Raw genomic sequence first — 22,496 nt, forward strand, 5'->3', positions numbered from 1 at the left:
TAAATCTGGCTCTAAACTTGTAAGGACCTTACTCTATTTTTGTGGAGAACTCTCAAGACATGTATGACCTAGCAAAGATTACTTGACTCAAAAAAAAATTCAGAGAAATTCTCTGTATTTGCACAGATCAGTTTTAGAAAATATCATATACAATTTATGGAAAAACTAAATGACTGCCAGGATTTGTTAGATTGTGATAGAAATGTCCAAAGTTGTTATTAAAATCTCTGAAAACTATAAAACATAAAGAAAGCATAGAAATATTTATTTTACAATGTGATTATACCACAGTATAATCTAAAAAACCCAGCAAGTCATAGGAAAGATATGGCCAAAATCCAGAGAAATAACAGTGGAGAACACTTTACATACAAGAGAATGTGAAATAGTTTAAGAGTGGTAAAAAAGAAAAAAACCCATAAATAGTAATATCATTCATGTTCCATCAAGCTTGTACACAATCAAACAACACTTAAGGGTATATTATAACTTGCCATTTACTTACAGTAACTCTTTGGTGTAGTTCTGCTTTTGTTTCCTCATCTTCTCGCAGGTCATCAGCGATTGAATTAAAATCTGATTGCCACTGAGATACAAACTCCTGCTTGATATCTGGACGCTTCAAATAATCTTGGAATTGTTTTCTGTAAATTATGGTAAAATAAAGATTTTGGTGTTAAAAGACATATAGAATGTCACAAGAAAAATACAAAATAGTAATGTTAATGTAATAAACCACTATTTCTACTCACCTAACATCTGCTAAGTAATATATCACAGAGTGCTGTTCTTCCCTTAGACATCTAAGTATAGTTTTGATGGTATTCATATATGCTTTTTCTACCATTTCCCAGTAAGGTACTAAAAATCCAGGTATTTCCTGTGAATTTTTTCAAAACATCAAAATTATTTGATATATTTCTTGATAACCCATTTAGCTGTAGCATTAGCAAATATAAGAAAGATTATTTCATGAAATCATATTACTGAATTTTTTTCACTAGGTATTTCTTTTGATTTACAACTGTTTACAGCTGATTATAGACATTGTACCAACATACAGTTTTATCCTGTGCATTTATTTGGAAACAAGTGGCAGTACTCAAAATGAATGCCAAATTCCAGCAGAATACTCCAGCATCTGTGGATATACTCATAAACTGAGTACTTCAGTATCGAAATTCAGTGGTACACAACTGTTCAAGCTGCTAAAAATAGAAGCTGACTGTCTAGTGTTGCAGAAGTGATATTTGACTGACTGTCATGAAATGCAAAATAAAGCTCACGTCCAGAGGAAATGCATCATATGCAAGCTAACTGCAGTCATGAAGGCAAAACTAGGAAATATTAGGAAGGGAATTACAGAACAAAACACAAAGCATCATTATGCACCCTTGAAATCCAAATCTTAAAATACTGCAAGCAGACCCAGCTCCCCATCTCAAAAAATTTACAGCAGAACTGGAAGAGACAGACAGAAGGGCAAGAATTGTGACTGAACATATGAATTGCTCCTCATAAGGAATGTTAAACAGGTTATGACTGTATTGGAGAAGCAAAGCAACACTGAAAAAAATGAAGATTTAATAGATGCCTTTCACATCTTAACTATCTTCAGAAGGTGATTATAGAATTATTATTTATTGTAACTCACAATACAAGAACTAGGGTCATCAAATGTCCCAAGCAAACTACAGGTTTAAAGCAAAGAAACAGAAATACTTTTTCAGAATGAGCTCAATTATTCAGGCTATATCATGGAGATCAGGAAACAAACTGCATCAAAGAAAACACCTAGACATAATAAGGGAAGAAGATTCTATTGTGAGCTACTAAACACAAAGATGCAGATATAAAGTAATCTCAGGAAACCCCTAAATTTCAGATCCTTGGAAACTATGCAGATGTCCTTGGGGAAAACCTGTTAGAAAAAAGTAACCCAGGAGAAAGATCAGTTCATGCTTTCATTCTTACACTCCTTCTATGAGATGCACAACTGGCCCTTGTCAGAGACAGGAAACTGACATGGTAAGTCTATGCTAGTATTACATGATATTATAAAGCATTCTTATTTTGGCATCCATACTCTATTCTTCATCATCATTGTAAAGAATTTAGAAAAAAAAAAGATAAAATTTTAAACTTTCATAATTTTATGTATTTTAGTAGCAACTGTTATTTGTTTAACGTAGTACTAGTTTATTTTTCATTGAAAAATACTACAAAGAGAACATGCAATGGGACAAAAGGTTTAGGTAGAATACGCATAAAAAAATGAGAAAAAAGTATACTTTGATATATAAGACTTTTAACCACAAACTAACATACCTTGGGAAGTGGTTCATCTACATAAATCCATTGATCTGATCCTGGTTCAATTGGTGGTAGTTCCACAGGAATGGGAGGAAGCAGATCTTGCGGTGTAACTGGTAAAAGCTTATCTCCTGGTGGTATTTCTTGAGCAGACCCTTGCATATGAATGTAAAATTAGTACCTTAAAATGTATTCTAAGTATCAATATACAGAATTAGATATCTGTGTATTTGACAAGTTCAAAATAATAGAACAGATTTGTTATTTCATTACTTTGGTGTTGTTCATCAAAAAATACACTGATCAAATCAGTGATGTCAGAGTTATAAAATTGCTTTCCAGTTAAGCTTATATTTCGCAGGACTGATACTGTTCCAAAACCATCACTGTGAAAGAAACAGGCAGATAATGAATTAGTATGTATATATATGAAACAAATTCTTTACCAGGTAAACCAAGGCCAGTGGTGTTGATACAATTCTGAGATTCATTATAACTATCATGATTTCAAGGACTCCCTGCTTAATTAAAGAACAGTTGTAAACACTTCCATGCCAGACTTGGGAAAGACTGAATCAAGAAAAACCAACATTTAAGAAGAAACAAACAGATAAATTGAGCTAAATCTGACCTAATATGGAGAATACACCTTACTCTGAGGAGAAGCTGGGAAGTATGAAAGATGATGCATGGGAAAAAAGAAACAGAAAAGGTCATGTGGTAGAGAACAACCCAGTGAAAAACTAACCCTGCTATCTTATAGTATAGCAAAAAAATACTGAATGTAGTTAGCAGCTTCAGAAAATGATTCAACCCTAGGATCTGTACGGACCTCTGGAAAGATACCAGCATCTCCTCAGTGGCCATAGAAGGATCCTACAACAACTAGGGTTTTAAGTTAACATTAATTAACCGCTCAGAATCATGTGCATGAATTCTGGCCAGTTTTGCTGCGGATTTGAAAATATTCAAAGAAAATAAAGAAGCTTGCATTAACTGACAGTCTTATATTTTTGTTTGGAAGAAGCTTAACATTTAAAGAATAGATGTGTTTTGTTTTACTTTCAGTGTGGCAAATATGCATCTGAAAAACACTATCTTGCTGGGTGCTTCAATGGAAAAACTGTTCTCATTCTCCTGATTTAAGTTTATAAAAAGAACAAAACTGTTGGCCACATAAAATATGTTAACTACTTCAGCTTCTGCTAAACATTTTGAGAACCTGTCTCTGGATTTAGGTTTACCGTGTCATTCCTAGAACGCTACTGACGTCTGACTAATTAATATACCTTCTCACACCTCTGTTCTGCTTATATTAACCTAGTAGTGAAGGACATCTGGGAATCTATCAAAATAAACATGAAATCTGACATTATTAACTGGCCACAGGGATTTCTCCATAGGAAGTAAATAGCCCTTACAATACTTCTAAAAGGTAGCTGGACTCTAACCACAAATTTTCAACTACATCTGCATCAATAGGAATTTTGCTGTTGACTCCAGCAGCACTCTGAATTACATACAAGCACATAAAAAAACCAGTTCCAACCAGGTAGTTCTTCAAAAATGCTCATCCAGTTTTCTGTCAGGTATGGTATTTCCAAGAATTTTTCATGAAGTGGAAACCTTGTGCAGAAGTAGCACTCTAACCTTTTTTACTGTTTGTGCCTTCCAGGTACTTTCCAAGCTAATACTTCTGTTTTGGTTTGTTTTGTTTTTTTGTTTTGGTGGCAGAAGACACATCAAGACTTTCATGTAATAATTATGAAGAAAAAAAATGGTTACTCAGATGTCTACTAATCCTGGTTCACTTGATGCATCTTTTCCCCTGGATACTTCATCATTTTTCCTTCTTAATTTTTAAATTATTCTTCATTTTGGGTCATTAAGAGGAAAAATGGAATAAAGATGCACCAAAACACATATCAAAAACACTCTAAGTTATCCATGTTTTTAAGCTGCTGATGATAATTGAATACATGTTGATAATGCCAAGTTAATCTTTCTTATACCGTTAAGCTATCCCATATGGCGTAGATGCTAGCTGTAATATTTAAACCAGGAAGAAAGGATTTGATTTAGTAATCCTTTACTTCATGGAATTTAAATAAATCCAAATTACATTTTCTTTTAATTATTTTAAAACTTTTTCTTAAATGATTGTTACAGTTATATGAAATTGGTCCACATCCTCTGAAATGGTAAAAACACAACAAAAAGTTCAGAGTTCTAGTGCACTTGTCACTAACTCACACATCCCCAAAGTCTTGCATGGCCAGTGAAAATGTATGTTTCCATACAGTTTTTACATGTCAGTTATTAATTATGAAGAACAAAGTATTTTCTGACTGAACTGTAAAAAGTAAGAACCAGAAAACTTACTTCTATTCTGGGTTTTTGCAATTTCTTCCATTATAATTTCTTCAACTGTTTGGCACACAAGACTTTCTTCTGTCTCTGCGTTGACTTTCACTAGAATATTCTGATGGCCTGAAAACCATTTCTCTAATTTTGGCCACATGTCTAGAAAGCCTGAAAGTCTACAAAAATCATAATAATGTATAAAATTAAAATCTAACTATTGGAAAACAAAAAATTTTCCATGTTATTAATAGAATAATAATCCATCCAAATTAATAAAAAAAAGAAAAAGCAAACTATCTAATTTAATCTAGAACAAATCCATGCAACATTTTTTGCAAAATTATACTCCATTCACATCAACCCCTTCATTTTCAACATAGGAAAAATTTCAAAATCCTACTGTTAACTAGTCATATATTCCTTACTCTTTCTTGTCACAAGCTAAACCTACTTTCTTATATCACAACTAAAACAATAATAATCAATATAATAATAGTCTGCAATAGGTAATAGCATCAAATATTTAGAAACAAATCTTGACTTGATTTTGGTCTATGTAAAGTTAAACATCTAATGATTCAATAAAAAATACGAAACTCTTTTTCATAAATGTAAAAGTGCAAGACATAATTTTAGAAAATCTGTAACTCAAGTGCCTTTCACTCAAGAGGCAGTCACATGTTGTATGACATACCTCAGATATATGTATGCATAGATGCATATAGATATGCATATGTATACGTATTGTTCATGCAATATATATATCTGAAAAAGAAAATCTCCCTGGAAAAGCAAAACACATGGATTCTTATTTTCTAGGATTATTTATATTGTGCCAAAAATGAAAGTACTTTTTAAGCTCCACATTAGAGAAACTCCTAAAGAAATGCTTAACATTAGGCATGTCAGTACTATCATATGAGATTCAGATTAATTATATCCCTAAACATCTGTCTGAAGCAATTTTTTTGTGCTTCATATAACATACCTATGTAGTACCTGGTCCCTTGCTAAGTCAATTTTCTCTTCTAGGATATCAGAATCTGAATTTGTACTGTTGTTCTCCTGTTCAGTTTGAGATGATTTTGATTTATCTGCTGTGTGGAAAACAGCATATATAAGCATATATTGAAAAAGGCAACTATGCAGGCAGTTATTCGCCCAAAGTAAGGTAATTATTAAAAGAAAAATTTCAGTGTTTCTTGATCTTACATTTCTGCATTTAAAAACTGGGTACCAAACTTCCTTAAAAAAAAGGAAAAGTCAAGAGAAAATCATACAAATATTAAATTAAGCTGGAAAGGACCTGAAGACAGTGTCTTGCCTCTTCCTTTGTTTAAATTCATAGCCAGTTATACCAGTAATATTTCCTGAAGGATGATCTGCAGTCACAGAAATCTCCAGCTGTATAGAGGGAACATTCCTGTAGGCAGACTATTTTAGGCTTATCTATTCTAACAGTTAGAAGGGATTTTCCAAATCTAATTTGAATCTTCCTTGAAGTAACTACTCCTTTTCACAACAGTGGGTAGATATTCCACTGCACTGGAAGTCAAGGTACTCTTTCTCTCCGAGTCTTCTCTAAACTTAAAAAAAAAGACTTTAATTCATTAAGGAATAAGCCATTTTTTATAGATTTATGATTTTTTTTAATTGTTCTTTTGACTCTTTCTATCACCACGATACATCTTATGAAAGAAATTCTGTTTGGATTTCTGAGATTATATTGCATTATCATGTATTATCACATTTTCAAAGTGTTTCTGCAACACAAGGTCTTTAAATTAACAAATATTTCAAGTGTATATACATTTATCTTCACCGCCTTGTCAGCAGAAGCTCTACTGGTTTTGCCTTATCCTCACTCCTACCTACACATAAAAGTTAAACGGTGCTTTAATTAAAGCTATGTGCCATGTAAGTGCTGCAGTGAAAACAATGAAGAGGAACCTCCTTATAATTTGGACAACATGGGTCATATTAATGAAAAGAACTTAAGTTTTGCCAAGGTGTGTAAGGGCAACTAAAACTGTGTGGTCTGGAAATGAAACAGCCCTTAAAAAGCCTTTGATGTCTTTGCCTTTGTTTGCTAAAACTGACAATTTCTGATTGTTCACTGATTAAGTGAAGACAAGACAAAGGCAGTAATCAATAGGGAATGAATGCTGGCACTCCCAGGGAATGAATGTTGGCACACTCCTTTGGTTATAATTTCCTTCATCCCTTTCCAAATGTGTCTCCTGGAGAAAAACACTACTTACACACAATAATTTGTATTGAGGCATATTTCTGCACCTGTTGTAACTTGTGTTTTTTCCAGCTGCTGTTTTATGTGATACTAACACCAGCCACTCTACTACCTCAGCTCCAGTGAGAATTCAGTACAAACACAAACAAGCATATACACATGCACTTGCACACCTCCCATCTGCCTTTGACTAAAACAAATAAAAGTATTTAAAATAATCTGGAAGCATTCAAGGTGATAATGAACAGTTAATGAAAGTGATACTGTGAGATGTTGAGAAATTGTGCAGTGAGCTATTTTGCCCCAGTAAGTACAACTTACAGCTGTATCTGGTAAATAACGTTTGGGATTAACATGTTACTTATACCTACCAAGTCATATTTTTAGACAGCTAAAGTTAAAAGGGGCCTTACAGATGGAGGAGAAAGCTGTCAAGAAATCTAAATAATTTCTAATTTCTTAACCGTCAGAGGAAAATACAGGTATTTTATAATTTAGTACTTTTAATTAAAATACGAAACTTGATATTACATTGCATAGTACTCACAATTTAGTCATTTCAGTATTATAATAATCTTTACCTTCCCTATACATCAGAATCTGCTTGTCATTTTACTTTGTTAAAAGTAGTTAAAAACTTACACTTCAAGTTTGCCACACGTTTCAGTACCACAGTGTCTGAAATATCCAATAGTATAGAAACATCAAATGCAGGTGAGGTAACAGGAAGCTTGCTAGGGACTCTAGGATCTGTAACAAGTGAGAGCTTTCCACAATTTTCATCTTTTGTTTCTGGATCAAGCCCTGTATAGGCTTTTTCAAATAGCTTTGCCTGATCAATTGTCATTGGAAACCCATCCATAATCCACCCCTTCTCTGGTGGTGTTTGGCTAGAAGTAAATGAAGAACCAGAATTATCCAGTGAATTGATAGCATAATAGTAACACCTAAAGGAAAGCTTGCCCTAGCAGTCTTTCATTTTGAACTCAGTGTATTAAATATTCTGATGAATATGACTGATATTATTAAAACTGTAAAGCTGATTTAAAATCAGAAAAATAACATCAGGCCTAACTAAAAGTGAAAAACAAAAGCAAAACAATTGTTGCTATCTTGGTAAATAAAGTTTTCAAAACCACTCTACAGACTATAATCAGAGGTGTAATTTCATTATTTTCTCTAACTTTTGTACTGAAGTAAAGAACAGCAAAATCTGTTTCATAACTTTAAAATATTCATAAATTTAAAATATACTAATAGGAGTAATATAACTGAAATGATATTCATGTGGGAACTTAAGTGCCAATTGCATCAGAGTAGTTGAGACAATTTTCTGTCAAACAAGAGTAGACAAAAATAAGTAACCTAACTGCTGAAGTATGAATGCTTGGATTATGCATTTCACAAAATCTAAAAAAAAAAATAGTAGCACATGCTGAATAGCTTCCAACTAATCGAAACATTAGTAATATTTAATGACTATGTTATAGTCTTGTGTATATTTTTACTTACCTTCAGTAGTATACAATAATGTTTCCATAGTTTAGGGCTAGACTTTACCGCTAGCATTCTACTGCTTACATAAAACGAGCATTAACTAACTTCAATAATTAGCTCCACCTTTCAGGTAGAAGAGTCCAGTGTTCAAAAAATACCTTAATAAAGAGAATTGGCTGAATCTTGACTACAGGATAGATAATAACATTCTAAATAACTGAGGAAAAAAGCTATACAATTTCATACTTAATGGCTTCCAATAGGATGTCAATTAGTAATTCATCGGGAATACTTTTTCCTTTCTTCAACAAATTCTGTGATGCGGCACCAAGCTGGGCACGTACAGATAGCTGTGAAAGAGTGCAGTGTAAGACTAATATGCTTAAAATGTTCACAACATTCACTGTTAGAAAGATTATGATTCTACTTCATATATTATATATTATTTATTTATTTAAATTTAATGTTTATTGTCTTATTTATATTTGACATTTATTGTTATCTATTAAGGAAAAATATTTTTAACTGATGTAAAAAAGGCCTTACTTAATTGAAATCTCCAACTAATTTCCATCGTTACACTCATGAAAATGCCAGACAGAAACGAGGTTGAGAAACAAAGGATATGAAGGCCAAGAAATAAAAAATAAAGTGTTCTGTTTCTAAGATTAATCTGATTTTCACTACCATAAATCCACTGACAGTTTTCTATGGCAGTATTTAACTCCATTAGTTCTACAGGGTTTCTTCTATACCTTAGTTTTCAAAGCATTTTCCAGTGAGCAACGAAGTCAAAGAGAACATTGTAGAATTAAGTATTTTTCAACATAAAGAAAATAAACCTTGTCATAAGATGAATGATCTTGGCAGCAGGAAGATCAGGAATGTTTTTGCTAACTCAGAAATGACAGAATGTATCATGCCTTACATAAATGTGAGGTTTAACGCGAAGATATAGAACTTTAACAATAAGTACACCTCTAACCAGCAAACACTGGAACAGATTTTCATAATAAACTCTTCTCATATTTCACACAGAAAATGCTTGCAGTGAGGTGAATAAATTAATTCAGAATGATGAAAGGGTGTCAACATGTAATTTAACCAATGAATCTTTATAAAGTAGAAGCTAAAATTGGATTACAAACCTTGGATAAACCATCCTGACTGTTATCTGATGTAAATTCTTGTCCAGATGGATCCTTTTTGGGAGGACAATTGCCTAAAATAGGTATAATATGAAGTTTGACAATTCTATAATATCTTTTACTATAGATAAGTAATGAAAGTATACACTTCATTATCGTTCTTTAAACAAATCAATACAGGATCTACAAGTGTTAGAAGCATAGGAACATTGATTAATTTAGGTTGGAAGCAGCTTCTGGAAGTCACCTAGTTCAAGTTCAACCTTCTGCTCAAAGAGGCATGAGTTAAAGGTCAGCCTAGGTTGCCCAGTTTTTTACCCACTGTGATCTTGAAAACCTCCAAGGATGGAAACTGTACTATGTCTCCAGGAAATATGCTTCAATTCTTGACAGTTCTCATGGGGAAAGGGCCTTATCTTATGTCTAGTCAGAAGAGCAAAATGAAGGCTCTTTACAGGTATCTCCACAGCAAAAGGAAGGCTAGGAAAAATGTGGGCATGCTGAAAGAGACATGCAAAAGACTGAGGTATCCTGCGACTAGCAGAAAAGTCCGCAGCAAGAAAGATTCACCCTTGCTGGAGGAAAAACAGTTTAAGGAACATTTAAATAAACTGGCAATACACAAGTCCATGGGACCTGATGGCATATACCCACACATGCTGAGGGAACGGGATGATGTTATTGCTGAGCCACTCTCAATGATCTTTGAAAGGTCCTGGTGACTGGGAGAGATTCCTAGGACTAGAAGAATGCAACTGCCGCTCTTTTCAAGGAAAGCAAGAAGGAGGAACTGGGGACATACAAGCCCCAGCCAGTCAGCCTCACCTCGGTCCCTAGGAACTGAGGGAAGGAGTAAGCATGGAAACCATTTCCAAGTACACTAAGGGCAAGAAGACCACTGGGAGTTGAAAGGATGGATTTGTGAAGGGGAAATCATGCCTGACTAACCTGACAGCCTTCTACAATGAGGTGGCAGCCTCAGTGGTTGACAGACAATCAGCACGTGCTGCTTGCTTTGACTTCTGACACTGTCTTCCTTAACATCCTCATAGACAGACGGATGAAGTACGGACTAGGTAAGTGGACGGTGAGTTGGACTGAAAACTGGCAGAACTGACAGGCTCAGGGGGTTGTCATCAGCAATGTGAAGAGCGGCAGAAGGTCAGTGGTCAGTGCTGCACCCCAGGTGCTGAACCTGACACCAATATTGTTTAAGATCTTCATTAATGACCTGCATGGTGAGACAGAATGCGTTTGCAGACAGTACAAAACCGGGAGGAGCGGTTGACCAGCCAGGTGGTTGTGCTGCCCTTCAGAGGGACCTCGATGGGCTGGAGAAAAGGGCCAACAGGAGTCTCACAAAGTTCAGCACAGGGAAATGCAAAGTCCTGCACCTGGTGAGGGAAAACCCTATGCCTTCAGCACCAGCTGGGGGCCTTGAAAGCAGCTTTGCAGAGAAGGGCCTGGAGGCCCTAGAGGAGACCAAGCTGACCGTGAGTTAGCAATGGGCCCTTGCAGCAAAGGCGGCCAACAGTGTCCTGGACCACATTAAGATACGGCACTGGTGAGACCCTATCTGGAGTGCTGTGTCCACTTCGGAACTCCCCAGGGCCAGAAAGACATGGATATACTGGACAAGGCCCTGACAAATACTAAGGTCTGGGAATACGTGACACACAAGGAGAGGCTGAGTGCTGGGACTGTTCAGTCTGAAGAAGAGAAGGCCTGAATCTTATCAGTATACAGAAATATCTGGGGGTGGGGACAGGAGTAAAGAAAACAGAGACAGGCTCTTCTTAGCCAAGTAAAACAACGAACAGCAACAGACTTGAACTGAAACACAGGAAATTCCATTTAAATATAAAAATACTAATTGTAACAGTTACAGAATATTGGAACATGTTGCTCAGTGCAGTTGTGGAGTGTCCATCCTTGGAGATGTTCAGCATCAAACTGAACATAGCTCTGAACAGCCTGCTGTAGTGTCCCTGCTTTGAAGAGGAGGGCTGAACTAGATGATCTTCCTTCCACCCTCATCCATTCTGTGACTTTGAGTTTAGGTGGCTACCCGCATTGTCAGTTCCCTTCTTGGTAAAATCTGTTGTAAAGAAAAGTGAGGGAAGGTGAGGGCTTGCCCTTCCTTCCTTTTGGAAACTGCTTTGAAGCTGAAGCTCTCATCCTAGACCCTGTCTGTGGTACATTACAGCTGTGTAGCAGCCATGTTTGCACCCTATATACTATCTCCTTAATTTTAACCCTGATCCACACCTTATGACTTGAGTACCCAGCTTGACATCAGACTTACTTCACTGTCAGAATTGCATAGTTGTCACCAGACTGAGGCTCATGCTGATCAATGCCTCTGGACCTGACAGTGGCCCTGACTTCAGTCGGTATCCTGACTCTTTGTGAATATTGGCGCTTCCTGCTTTGCTATTGCCCTTGTCACCTAACCCACCTTCCTCCATGGAGCAGCCTGCACTTGCTACTCCCAAGCACTAAGAAAGTATGGAATCAGGAAATCCATTACAGAAACTACTGTGAAAACTCAGATGTCATGGATATTACCTCAAATGTACAAGAGAAAGGGGAATTGCCATTTAAATCAAATAAGATAAGAATGAAAATTAAATTTTATAACTATACATAGCCATACATGTAAATAAAATATATACACACCTTTAGTTCCATTGATAGCTGTTTGTGTCTGGAGGTTTTTTAGAACTTTCTGTGGTAATTTTGGTAAGTTCTTCTGGACCTTGTATCAATCATGAAAAGAAATGTATTAGAAAAGCACATACGTATTACAGGAAAAACAAGTCTGTCAATTCTAGCTGGTTCTTGGTCTTGTAAGTCAAAATTTAGGATTAAGTTTGAAATCTAGTAAAAAACATTGAAACATGCTTTCTTTCTTATATATTTCATTCTCATATCCCTGTGGGAGCCAAACCCAAAATGAACAAAAATACTTACCTCATCTTGTTCCCCAGAACTCTCTGCTTCTTGTGGAATCCCACTGTGTGCACTTTTCATTTCATTCTTCAGAAAAGCTTGGATGGCCTCCTGAACCAGATTATCAACAGAAAGTACCTGAATATTGCAAACTAATACACAAAAAAAAATCAGTTCAGTTTACAGTTTCAGTTGAGCATACATACAGAGAGACTATTACTGACAATTGGATTATTTCATTTGGGCTTTTGATGTAAGCTATTTCCACTGTCTCTTCTCTGTAACCACTGCACAGCATGCATCTACAATCACATAGAGATCTCACTAGACTTTTCCATTAACAAACATCCCCAAACTCTCAATGCAGAATACTAAATTAACACTAAATTCAAGTTTAGGTGTTGTTAATCTCATTTTGGAGATAATGAATGAATGACTTCCAGCCAACTCTCGCAAAACAGAGATGCAGCTGACATTCAAAGATTAGTAATGCAAGGATTTGCCCAAACAATTTTCATTTTAGAGTGGGATTTTAACACAAATAAACATTTCTAAGAATTTTAGGGGGAAAAATATCTCTACCTTTTTCAATAAACTTTAAACAGGTAGTTTTTCCACTAAAAGGTTTTCCCAAAATACATCCTTTGACAGGAAATGGAGGAAATACTGGAGGTGAAGAATTGGGTTTTAGAGGATAGAAAATCTCCATCAGTCTATGAAGCACGTGACCCAATATGTTGTTATTAAGTGGAGGTTTGTTTTCACTGTTCTCTTCAGTTGGGCACCATTCCCCTGTCATACTCTGTATAAATGACAAATTACCAAATAATTTGTCAATATGCCTTGTCTTTCAACTTTCTAGTTATATGTATTTATACAGAAACACAATACGCACAATAACCACACCTGAATAGTACTAAATATTAAAATATTTTTAGAATAGACCCTCGTTAAAAGCTATAATTATGTCATAATCATTAAGTATTTATTGATATTCACTAATACCTAGTTGAGAGAGACAAGTACTCCTTCAACATTTTTCATAGATTCCTAGACAATTTTTAATTCCATAAACATTAAAAATCATTTTACCAATACCACAGTATGAATCAGTAGCAGATTTTTGGAATAGAAGCCCAATATCCTAATATTCAGCACTGCAAAACCTGTGCAATATTATTGCTCAGTATCACACATAAATCTTTGAAATCTTTGTCCATAAAAATTTTCAAATATATATACTTGCCTTACACACTTGAACATATATGTATGTTTCTCAAATAGAGAGAAAAAAAACCCAAAACAACAACCTGAAACAAACAAACCACCATATAATTCAAACAATTTTAAGGGAAGAAAATACTGAGTAGAAACTTCCAGTTCATCTACTCTGAGGCCAATATAAATTTGTCAGAGGTGAGTTACCAGCATATGGCTTAATAGGATTTTGCTGGTAAAGATACTCTTGCTGACAACCACATTGGAAGAAAAATGAGAACGGAAGGATCTAGTGAAAAGAATTAGACACAGACTTCTGCTTTTGCCACTCTAATATATACTCTATCAGTACTGGATCTTAGAACACTAGGAAAAGTCCTGGTCTGCAGTTTGTGCTATGAGAAGCTAAAAGAGAATATTTTAGTATTCAGGATAATACTAGATTTTTATTAATTATTATTTGGTTGCAGGCCACTAAACAGCTCTTTGGAAGATATGTGGACTAATAATATTCCCAATTAGATTCTAGCTTGTCACCTCATTTGGGGTGCACAATAAATGGCTGACAGGCAAAGTCAAATGTTTCAGCAAAAGAAATTCCAACTAGGGAAAAAAATGAAAAAAAAATTCACAACAGGAGCGGTTAAGCACCGGAATAGGTTGCACAGAATGGAATCTCTATCTTTGGAAAAACTTGAAAGTTCACTAGACAAGGTGCTGAGCAATCTTATCTGACTCAGAAGTTGGCCCTGCTTTGAGCACAGAGGTTGAACTAAAGACCTCCACACCCCTTTTAACTTAAACAGCCGTACCATTCTATAAAGTCAATATTTAAACACCATCAACAGAAGCAACCAAAGTTCTGCTGAAAGATATTGTTTTGAATTCGTGTTCCAAGTAGAATATGCAACCTTTTCCTAAACTTACTATCACGAATGATATATTGCCACAGCATACATTCTACTAACAGAATTTGATCAGTGTTGACTTAGAACATATGTGCATTAGATAGACTAACACAAGGTAACTTATTATCACTCTAAATGAAAATATCACCTATTTCTAATCAGTAAAAACAACCAAAAAAGTATTGTGAGTTGCACAATATCCCCACCCTAATGCATCTCAGAAAACATACTTCTTAATCTGTAATTGAAAAGACATGTTTAAAAAACCCAGATCTTTGTCCTATCTGAACCATTCTTCCTTAAACATATAAGCAGAGCCAGATCAGTTGTTTTAAATTCCATGAGACCTGTAGGAAAAATTAATTCCCAATGGGCTCCCCATTTGAAGTACTCACCTCTCAGATTTCTTGCCCTTTTAACCAGAAGATTGCTTGACTGTACCTGTCTTGAGCTAAAGTAGCTTACCTGTCAGAAACAAGCTTTCAGGTATCCAGCTGAGAGTCCTATAATTTCTGGTCAAATCTTGATCAAAACTGGATCAAAACCAAAAGTGGTGCCTACTGTTATGCTTGTTTTGGGTGACTCCATCAATTTATTACGTGGTTAGCCACAACTGACAATGTGGTAGTTTTCAAATATTTTCAAGCTCAAACTAATGTGGAATGTACAACAGACTGATAGCACTGTATTTTGTTCTTGTATTTTGTCAGATATATCTGACAACTTTTAGTCAGTTTTCCTAATGTAAATTTAGTATTCCTGAGAGATGCAAATTGCCTGTGCTGGGCTTTTTCTCAAAGGTTAAGAAAGTCAGCATAAAATTGGCAAGAATCCCCTGCCAACAGACTTTTATCTAGAAGCAATACTTTGAAGGTATTCACTGTTCACTTAGGTTCTTAGAAGACTTAAGTATGAATTGGTGCCAACAATTTTTACATATGTCATATGATAACAAATTTTGATGAGTACTGATTCAGAAAGGCATAAGACTAACAACACCTTGGAAAAAAATGATTATGTGAATGTCTTTGAAACTGACTGGTAGCAAAAAAAAGGCTTTAAACGTGCCATTAAATGTTTGCAACCTTCAGTGCCCTTAAATCTAGAGAAAAGACTACTGAGACTCTGTAATGTAAACAATATGACTGAAACAATTTTTCATTAGTGCTTCCCACTAACTGTCGCCTGCCTGTCTGTCCTGTACATCCTTCCTGTTGGTCTTGCATGTGCACCTTTTGTTCACCTAAACAAAGTGATCATGAAATTAATTACATGACTTGATATGGTCTGAACAAGGACCTTATAAATAGATAAACCAGAAAAACATGTTAAGATTGAATCCAAAGTAAAATGAACTGTCAGGCATTAATCACAAAAACTTGTAACAAACGTTTCTACTCACTGAAAAACAAAATGTACCAATTGGTTCAGGATGTGGATAAAAGCACATACGTATTGTTATCATTTCCCAACAACTTTGCGTGATTTTGCCATACTCTAGCTAAACAGATTATTTGCAAAGAATAAATATGTAGCAGGATATTTTTTTCACGAGAAAAAATATCATTAATGAAATTTGCAAAAAATTTTACAATACATTTTAGCAGGGAAATATTCTTCCTTCGTCTTTCACTTGTGAGATTACATTAATGTAAAGAAGAAAAGCTTTAAAGGTACCTTGAAACATAGTTACTTATATTCTAACAGAAGGTTAAGAAAAGTCAGCCATTTTTAATGATTTTCACAAACATTACCATCTTAAAATAAACAGATCACTCAAATCTTGTTAGAAAGATTTCAGTCAAAATTGCTGACATCAAGACTATCAGGTTTCGTAACACACACAGTATTTCATTTTACTTGCTTTTGCTGGCTACTTTCTGTCGCATTTTCAAATGCTGTAGCATTAGCTTTCAAATTCCTATTAGCTAAAAAGTAATTGCACTGCAATTAACAATTTGATCTTACACACTCAAGACAGAAATATAATCAATGTTATATACAAGAATGAAATTATAACAGTTTTAAAATTGCACCGTGCAATTTAAAATTTCCAGTGTGACTAACATAAAATGTAGCCATACATTTCATACAGAACAGCAGACAATGAAAAGACAATCCATGTCAAAATCTGGTATCAGAAACTAGTAAAAGAACAAAATGAAACATCAAAATAAAATGTTTATGATTATGAAAATCAAGGTGTATTATCTTTTATTATATCTTATGGGTATGATGTACCTTGTATTCACCATAATCTTTTTCATCTAACAGATTCACTTTATTCAACTCAACAAGTTGTTCTGGGCTCAGTTCATTTGGCAAAGGTTGAACAGAGGCTTGCTCATATATTGGTTTTCCATGAAAAAAAAATTCCTTCCAATCAAACATCAGTTTCAATGGAATTCTGCTGCAGAAGAAAAATAAAAAGAAAAAAGAAAAAGAAAAGAAAAGAAAAAAGAATGAGCTCCACATCAAAAATTAAAGGGGTTAGATATTTGAGAATAATGGACCCAAATTTACAATAATCACAATCATGAAACAAGCAATGTTAAACTAGATGTAGTTTATAATGCTTTCTATAATTATTACAGCTTTTAAAGTGTTTGGTTACTTATATGACAGCCACAGGCACTTGTAGCCTTCAGTATTTTCACAAATGTGTCATCACAAAGCATTTGGCTGGCAGAGCTGTGTTGTAACAGTTTTGCTGCAGCTATTTTTCCCGGCTCCAAAATACTCTTCTCTTTTGTGGGGTAGAGCCTTTTCTCACCAAAACTCTATAGAATTTTTTCCTTGAAACCAAAAATAATTTATAATTATATGAGTAATTAAACTCTTTTATTCTTTTAGAAAGGGAAAACATTCATATGAAACAACAAGATAAGCTGCATATAGTAACAAGCTAAACGCAAACAGGGCGCTGACATATGTGACATTAGAATTCTAGGGCTGCTAAATAAACAATATAAATAATAACTTAAATTTAACAAATGGTCAAAATGAAAGTTTCTACTACTTCTTAAGATTACATCAATTGGGACTTTCTTCTTTTTAGTAATGATTGTAGATATTTGAGTGTTATAGCTTTAAATAAACTCTGCATGTGCTGTGCAAAAATGACAGAATACCTATTGTATGCATCCTGCACAATGAAGTGCACGGAAGGACAGACAAAGCATACCTATAGTGGCAGTAAATGCAGATACAACCTTGATATTCATACATTGGAAAAATATTTCAAATACCTGTAACATATGGTACACTACTCAGTACAAGCAAATGTGACGCTAGCTTACACTATAACCATGACTCTGTCAGACAAGGACATCATCAAATCATCACTAAACTGCGCCAAGACTTCCCATTTTATCATGTACTTACTGGACCTAAATTTATATAATTTCCATAAAATACAATTGTACAATTACCCTAAAAGGCAATTAAGATTTTGGCACGCTTTGCATGCTACAAGCTCTACCTCATAGTCTAATGAAAGAACAGCAGCAACAACATCCCACTCTGTGGTTTTGGAAACGCTCCCACAGCACAGGCACTTGGAGGTTACTGCCTTTTCAGGACCTTCTCAGGTACTGTGTAACTATGGCACATCAGAAAAGGGTAACATGGCGTGTAGGACTTGGAAGATTTTGGATTGAGTTGCTCAGTATTCTTAGGACCATCCAGGAAGGCTGGTATATCTTAGGAAATTCGTTATGCTTATATTACACTAAGGACGCATTGAGCTAGTGGAGCTACCTAGAACAAGGTGAGCACCACTCAGTTTTTAACTTTTAAACTAAGGAATCTGTTCATAAAAAGGGAAATCAGTAGTTCCACAAGCTGTAGAACCACTGGATCTTGGTCTTCTAAGGATTCAAATCAGCTGAGTTTTCAAGAAATTATGTTAAGTCTTTAGGCTTTAGTTCACCCTGTATTAAATATCAGAGAATCCTCACACAAAAGTAGTATCATCATTTTCCCACACAAGCTACTTGGAGCTGTCATGTAAGGTATCTGAGAATCTACTAAGATCTTACGGTGCTTAAACCAGTCTGAATAACAAAGCCTAACAGTTACCTAACAGCTGTTATTTTTGCCTAACAGCTACCACACTTACTTGTTTGTCAGTAGATTATATTCTGCTACTTTTGTTGACAGGTCAACAATTTGGTCAATCACTTCCCAACATACAGAATAATGCTTTTTATAACGTGCCTGAGCTCTTTCAATGGCAATTTTCTCATGACGTTCTCGTTCTTTGATAATTTGTTCTTCAAAATCAATTTTTTCTTGTTTTGCCAGAGCCTAGAATTTTTTTTCAAAGAGTAAATTTGAGAATCTGAGATTGCAAAGATAATGAAAGTGCAGAAGTGCACAGTTCTGGAAACAAAAATGAACTTCTTCATTTAAGTCAAGTAATGAAAACAGCTAGATTCTCACCAGATCTGGATAGCCAGCAAGCAGATTAACACATAACAAATCTAAAAACTTGTATTCATTCTATTAGTTCTAGTTTGTTAGCTTTATACCTACTAAAATACAATTAAATAAAGGAGAAATATATTACTTCTTTCATGACAAACAGTTTAAGAACATATCCAGGGCTTAGGAGGCAGGGAAACATGAAATTATGTTCTCTTCCTAAGGAACAACTATGCAGATGCATTGGTAAAGGCTTAGTTCCACTGATACCCACAATCGAATGCACATTTAGAATACGACAAGTAATTTAACTTAAAAGATTCTGATCTGCAAATAATTAGATATTATTGATGCTGTTCAATCTTTGGGAAAGATTTCTGGTCATGGCAGAAAATTATCAGTAGCACCTGTGATGATGTTCCTTTTGGCCAAAAGCCTACGTAAAGAGATGTTGTAACCAATAGGTATAGCTGCTGATTACATAGGACTCTAGCTGTGTTGGGAGGATTTGGAGCTGATGAATGTTTTTGGTAGGAGAAAAAGAAGTTTTCTATCATCATGTTATGGCCCACTATGAGTGTAGCACTTGGCCATTTACCACAAGATTATAAATCCTTTTAATGTATTAATCAGCTCCAAGGCAGAAATTAGCACTCATGAGTGAAACTTCTCCAACCTCTGGCAAAAATGGGTGTTAAAGAGATTACGTTTAAAGGAAATGAAAAACATGAATATTGAAATAAGATCTTATGTCATTCTCTTTTGCCATTTTGCCTCTGCAAGATTGTGCCTTTATTAAACTCAGCATACAGAGATGTTTTCCTAAAAAGTTGAAATTATTTGGAAGAAAAGATCAAAATTGGACTTTAGAGTTGCTCAGTTTTATCCGTTATTAATTTAGCTGTAACTCTGAATATAGATAAAAGAATATATTAATTGGTTAAATCACCCTGTCCCTATAAAAGTCCTGAATTCTAACAGTTGACAACACAAATTCCATTTTATAACAGGAAGGTATTGTTACAGTCCTGCAGCAATTCAGGGAGCTAATAAGCTTTTACCGCTTCTCTATCAAGAGCTTCCTGGAACTCTTTCAGTCGTCTTTCTTCATACTGTTTTTCCCTGAAAATCCTATTTTGTCTTAACACCTCTTTTTCATGTCGAACATGCACGAGTTGAACAGCAATCCTCCGCTCCTGCTGAGACTGTCTCATCAGCCTGTAGATAAGTTTCTCCTCCCGGTAAGCCCTCTAAAAGATAAAAAATAGTAATAAGCACAGTTTATAAATTATTCCATAGACAACTCATCAGTGTTTCATATGAGAAATATGAATGCAGCCATATAACAACATTTACCTGCTCATTTGATGCATAGATCTGAAACAACAAATATACCTATTTATTACTATTTTCCTAAACTGTGTAAGAATTGTAGAACTATAGAAGTGAATTCTTAATATGTCTTAACTGATATATTCAGTAAAAATACATTTGTTCAGATTAACTCAATTTTAACTTGGATATTTCCTGTGTGCAAAGAAACTGCAGGATATTTCAGATAATTTCTTCTGTATGTAAAGATATACTCTTTCCTTAAAACATTATCTCTGCTCTTCACCAGTCCCCACTCTCAGCCATACTCTGCTGGATCCTTATTAGTTTATTCTTCTACAGGTCTGAAATTTTTCCTTCTTTCTTGGGATTTGGATAATTACCTCCTCCATTCTCCTCCATTCAGGAGACCAGGTATATGCACAAGCATTCAGAACAGAGGAAAATACAAGACTTCAAGGTAACAGATTCAGTGTTCTCACTGGGCCATGAAGAGAATTCCCTATCTGGTACTATAATAAAATAATTCTGAACCATTGCTTGAAGCATGATCGGTGTGCACAGACACTTTGAAGGCTGTGAATTGTTACTTTTCAAAGCACTTGTCAAAACATAATAGTATCTTCTCACTACCACACTTCTCTAGATTGTTCTTGGTATCTAAACTAATGCTTACCTGACCTGAAGTTTTTCTCCACTACTTTCAAAGTCCAGAACTACTTCTGAGTTCTAAGCAAAAGCACCAGCTTGCTTTCAAGTCCCATTGCCAAATATTGCTCATAAAGCAGAACTTTAGAAGAAATTTCTGATCCCCTAGACATTTATTTCAGATGCAGCAAAACTGCCATGAAATGTATTAAAATTTAAGGACCTAAACTGGGAACCGATCTGAAGATTTTTTTCCCCAAGAACAGAGGAATGGGTAAAGCCAGTTAGTAGTAGTATGAAAACCACACTAAACAGAAGTGATACTTCATTTTTCTTTTAATCTGGTTTATTTTTCATCAGCTCTCTGTGACAGAGTGGGCAGAACACATTATATAAATTCACCTACAAATGAAAAAATCAAATATTACGTATTATCATACTATTTATGAAAGAACTCTACAAAGAGGTTTAGATCTGTGCTACACAATGCAACCACGACGTCTGTAATAGATTTCTAACACAAGGGTGCAAAACACAGCTATTTTAATTGCAATAATAAGAGCAACAGCTTTCTAACTAATTTAGATCTTTTAATGTTGATGTTAGAGAGAAGCCAATATTCTTCAAACAAAACTCTTGCCATATTTTTAAGTTCCTTTCCCTTTACAATTGCTGGGAGTAAAGTATGTTCCAGTTAAATACTGGTGACTTGAAAAGACTAAGTTGATCTAAAAAGCACTCAACATTTTGCTTATTCTAACCAGAATGCAAGCGTTGCACTTCCATTTCCTAGCACTGAATCTCACGACACTGCATGATAGTTTTAATGGCAAAGGTGCAGTCATCTCAGGCTTTAATCCCAGAGTGCTCCACCTGCACGCAGTATTGTCTCTCTACAAAGCTTATAAAAAATGAGGATCTGATTTTGAATGTGTTTTGTTTGGTACTCTATTTGTAGTATATCGTTTGTACACTGTTTTCCTATGCACAGAATTACCATCATGCATGCAACTGAGATGGAAAACAATGCAATAGTACAACTTTATATGCACTTTTTATTTACATATTCATACTATGTGTCATTTCATACATTTCAGGTGACAAAATTTTTCCAATAGCACTGTCTACTGATGAATTCATTTGTCCATTTGTCTCTTACATTCATGAAGTCAAGACAATAAAAAGAGACATGATGCCCTTTGCTGCCTGAGTTCTACCCACTGCTTCTTTGGACATAGTATTTCATTAAGGCTTCAAAGAACAGTGAGGATGCACAGACTTTGCTTCCTATTACAAATAATTATCCTTCATTATTTTCTTTAGTAGCAAGTGCTTATCCTCAACCATGGATTAGTACAGCAGTAATTACTCCACCTGAAGAAAACTGATGTTTAAATCCTAATTCACAGGGGACTTAAAAAGTCACCCTAACAGGGTGGTCAT

The 22,496-nt window shown here is 35.0% G+C and overlaps 1 protein-coding gene across 1 annotated transcript in view; it reads right to left on the bottom strand.

Annotated features, from left to right (window-relative positions):
* The window catches only part of SPEF2 (sperm flagellar 2), an 87,302-nt gene that overhangs the window by 46,840 nt on the left and 17,966 nt on the right, over positions 1–22,496 (bottom strand). The window contains exons 8-21 of the mRNA XM_055791631.1: positions 20,135–20,323; positions 18,769–18,956; positions 16,890–17,058; positions 13,105–13,324; positions 12,544–12,674; positions 12,250–12,328; positions 9,571–9,644; positions 8,669–8,772; positions 7,568–7,815; positions 5,666–5,774; positions 4,693–4,853; positions 2,329–2,483; positions 753–880; positions 506–644 (exon numbers count right to left, since the gene is read on the bottom strand). Of these exons, the coding sequence (XP_055647606.1) occupies positions 506–644; positions 753–880; positions 2,329–2,483; positions 4,693–4,853; positions 5,666–5,774; positions 7,568–7,815; positions 8,669–8,772; positions 9,571–9,644; positions 12,250–12,328; positions 12,544–12,674; positions 13,105–13,324; positions 16,890–17,058; positions 18,769–18,956; positions 20,135–20,323 (2,094 nt within the window). The remainder of the gene's footprint in view (positions 1–505; positions 645–752; positions 881–2,328; positions 2,484–4,692; positions 4,854–5,665; positions 5,775–7,567; positions 7,816–8,668; positions 8,773–9,570; positions 9,645–12,249; positions 12,329–12,543; positions 12,675–13,104; positions 13,325–16,889; positions 17,059–18,768; positions 18,957–20,134; positions 20,324–22,496) is intronic.

This window comes from Falco peregrinus, chromosome Z (assembly GCF_023634155.1).
Source record: "Falco peregrinus isolate bFalPer1 chromosome Z, bFalPer1.pri, whole genome shotgun sequence".
Classification (NCBI taxonomy): Eukaryota; Metazoa; Chordata; class Aves; order Falconiformes; family Falconidae; genus Falco; species Falco peregrinus.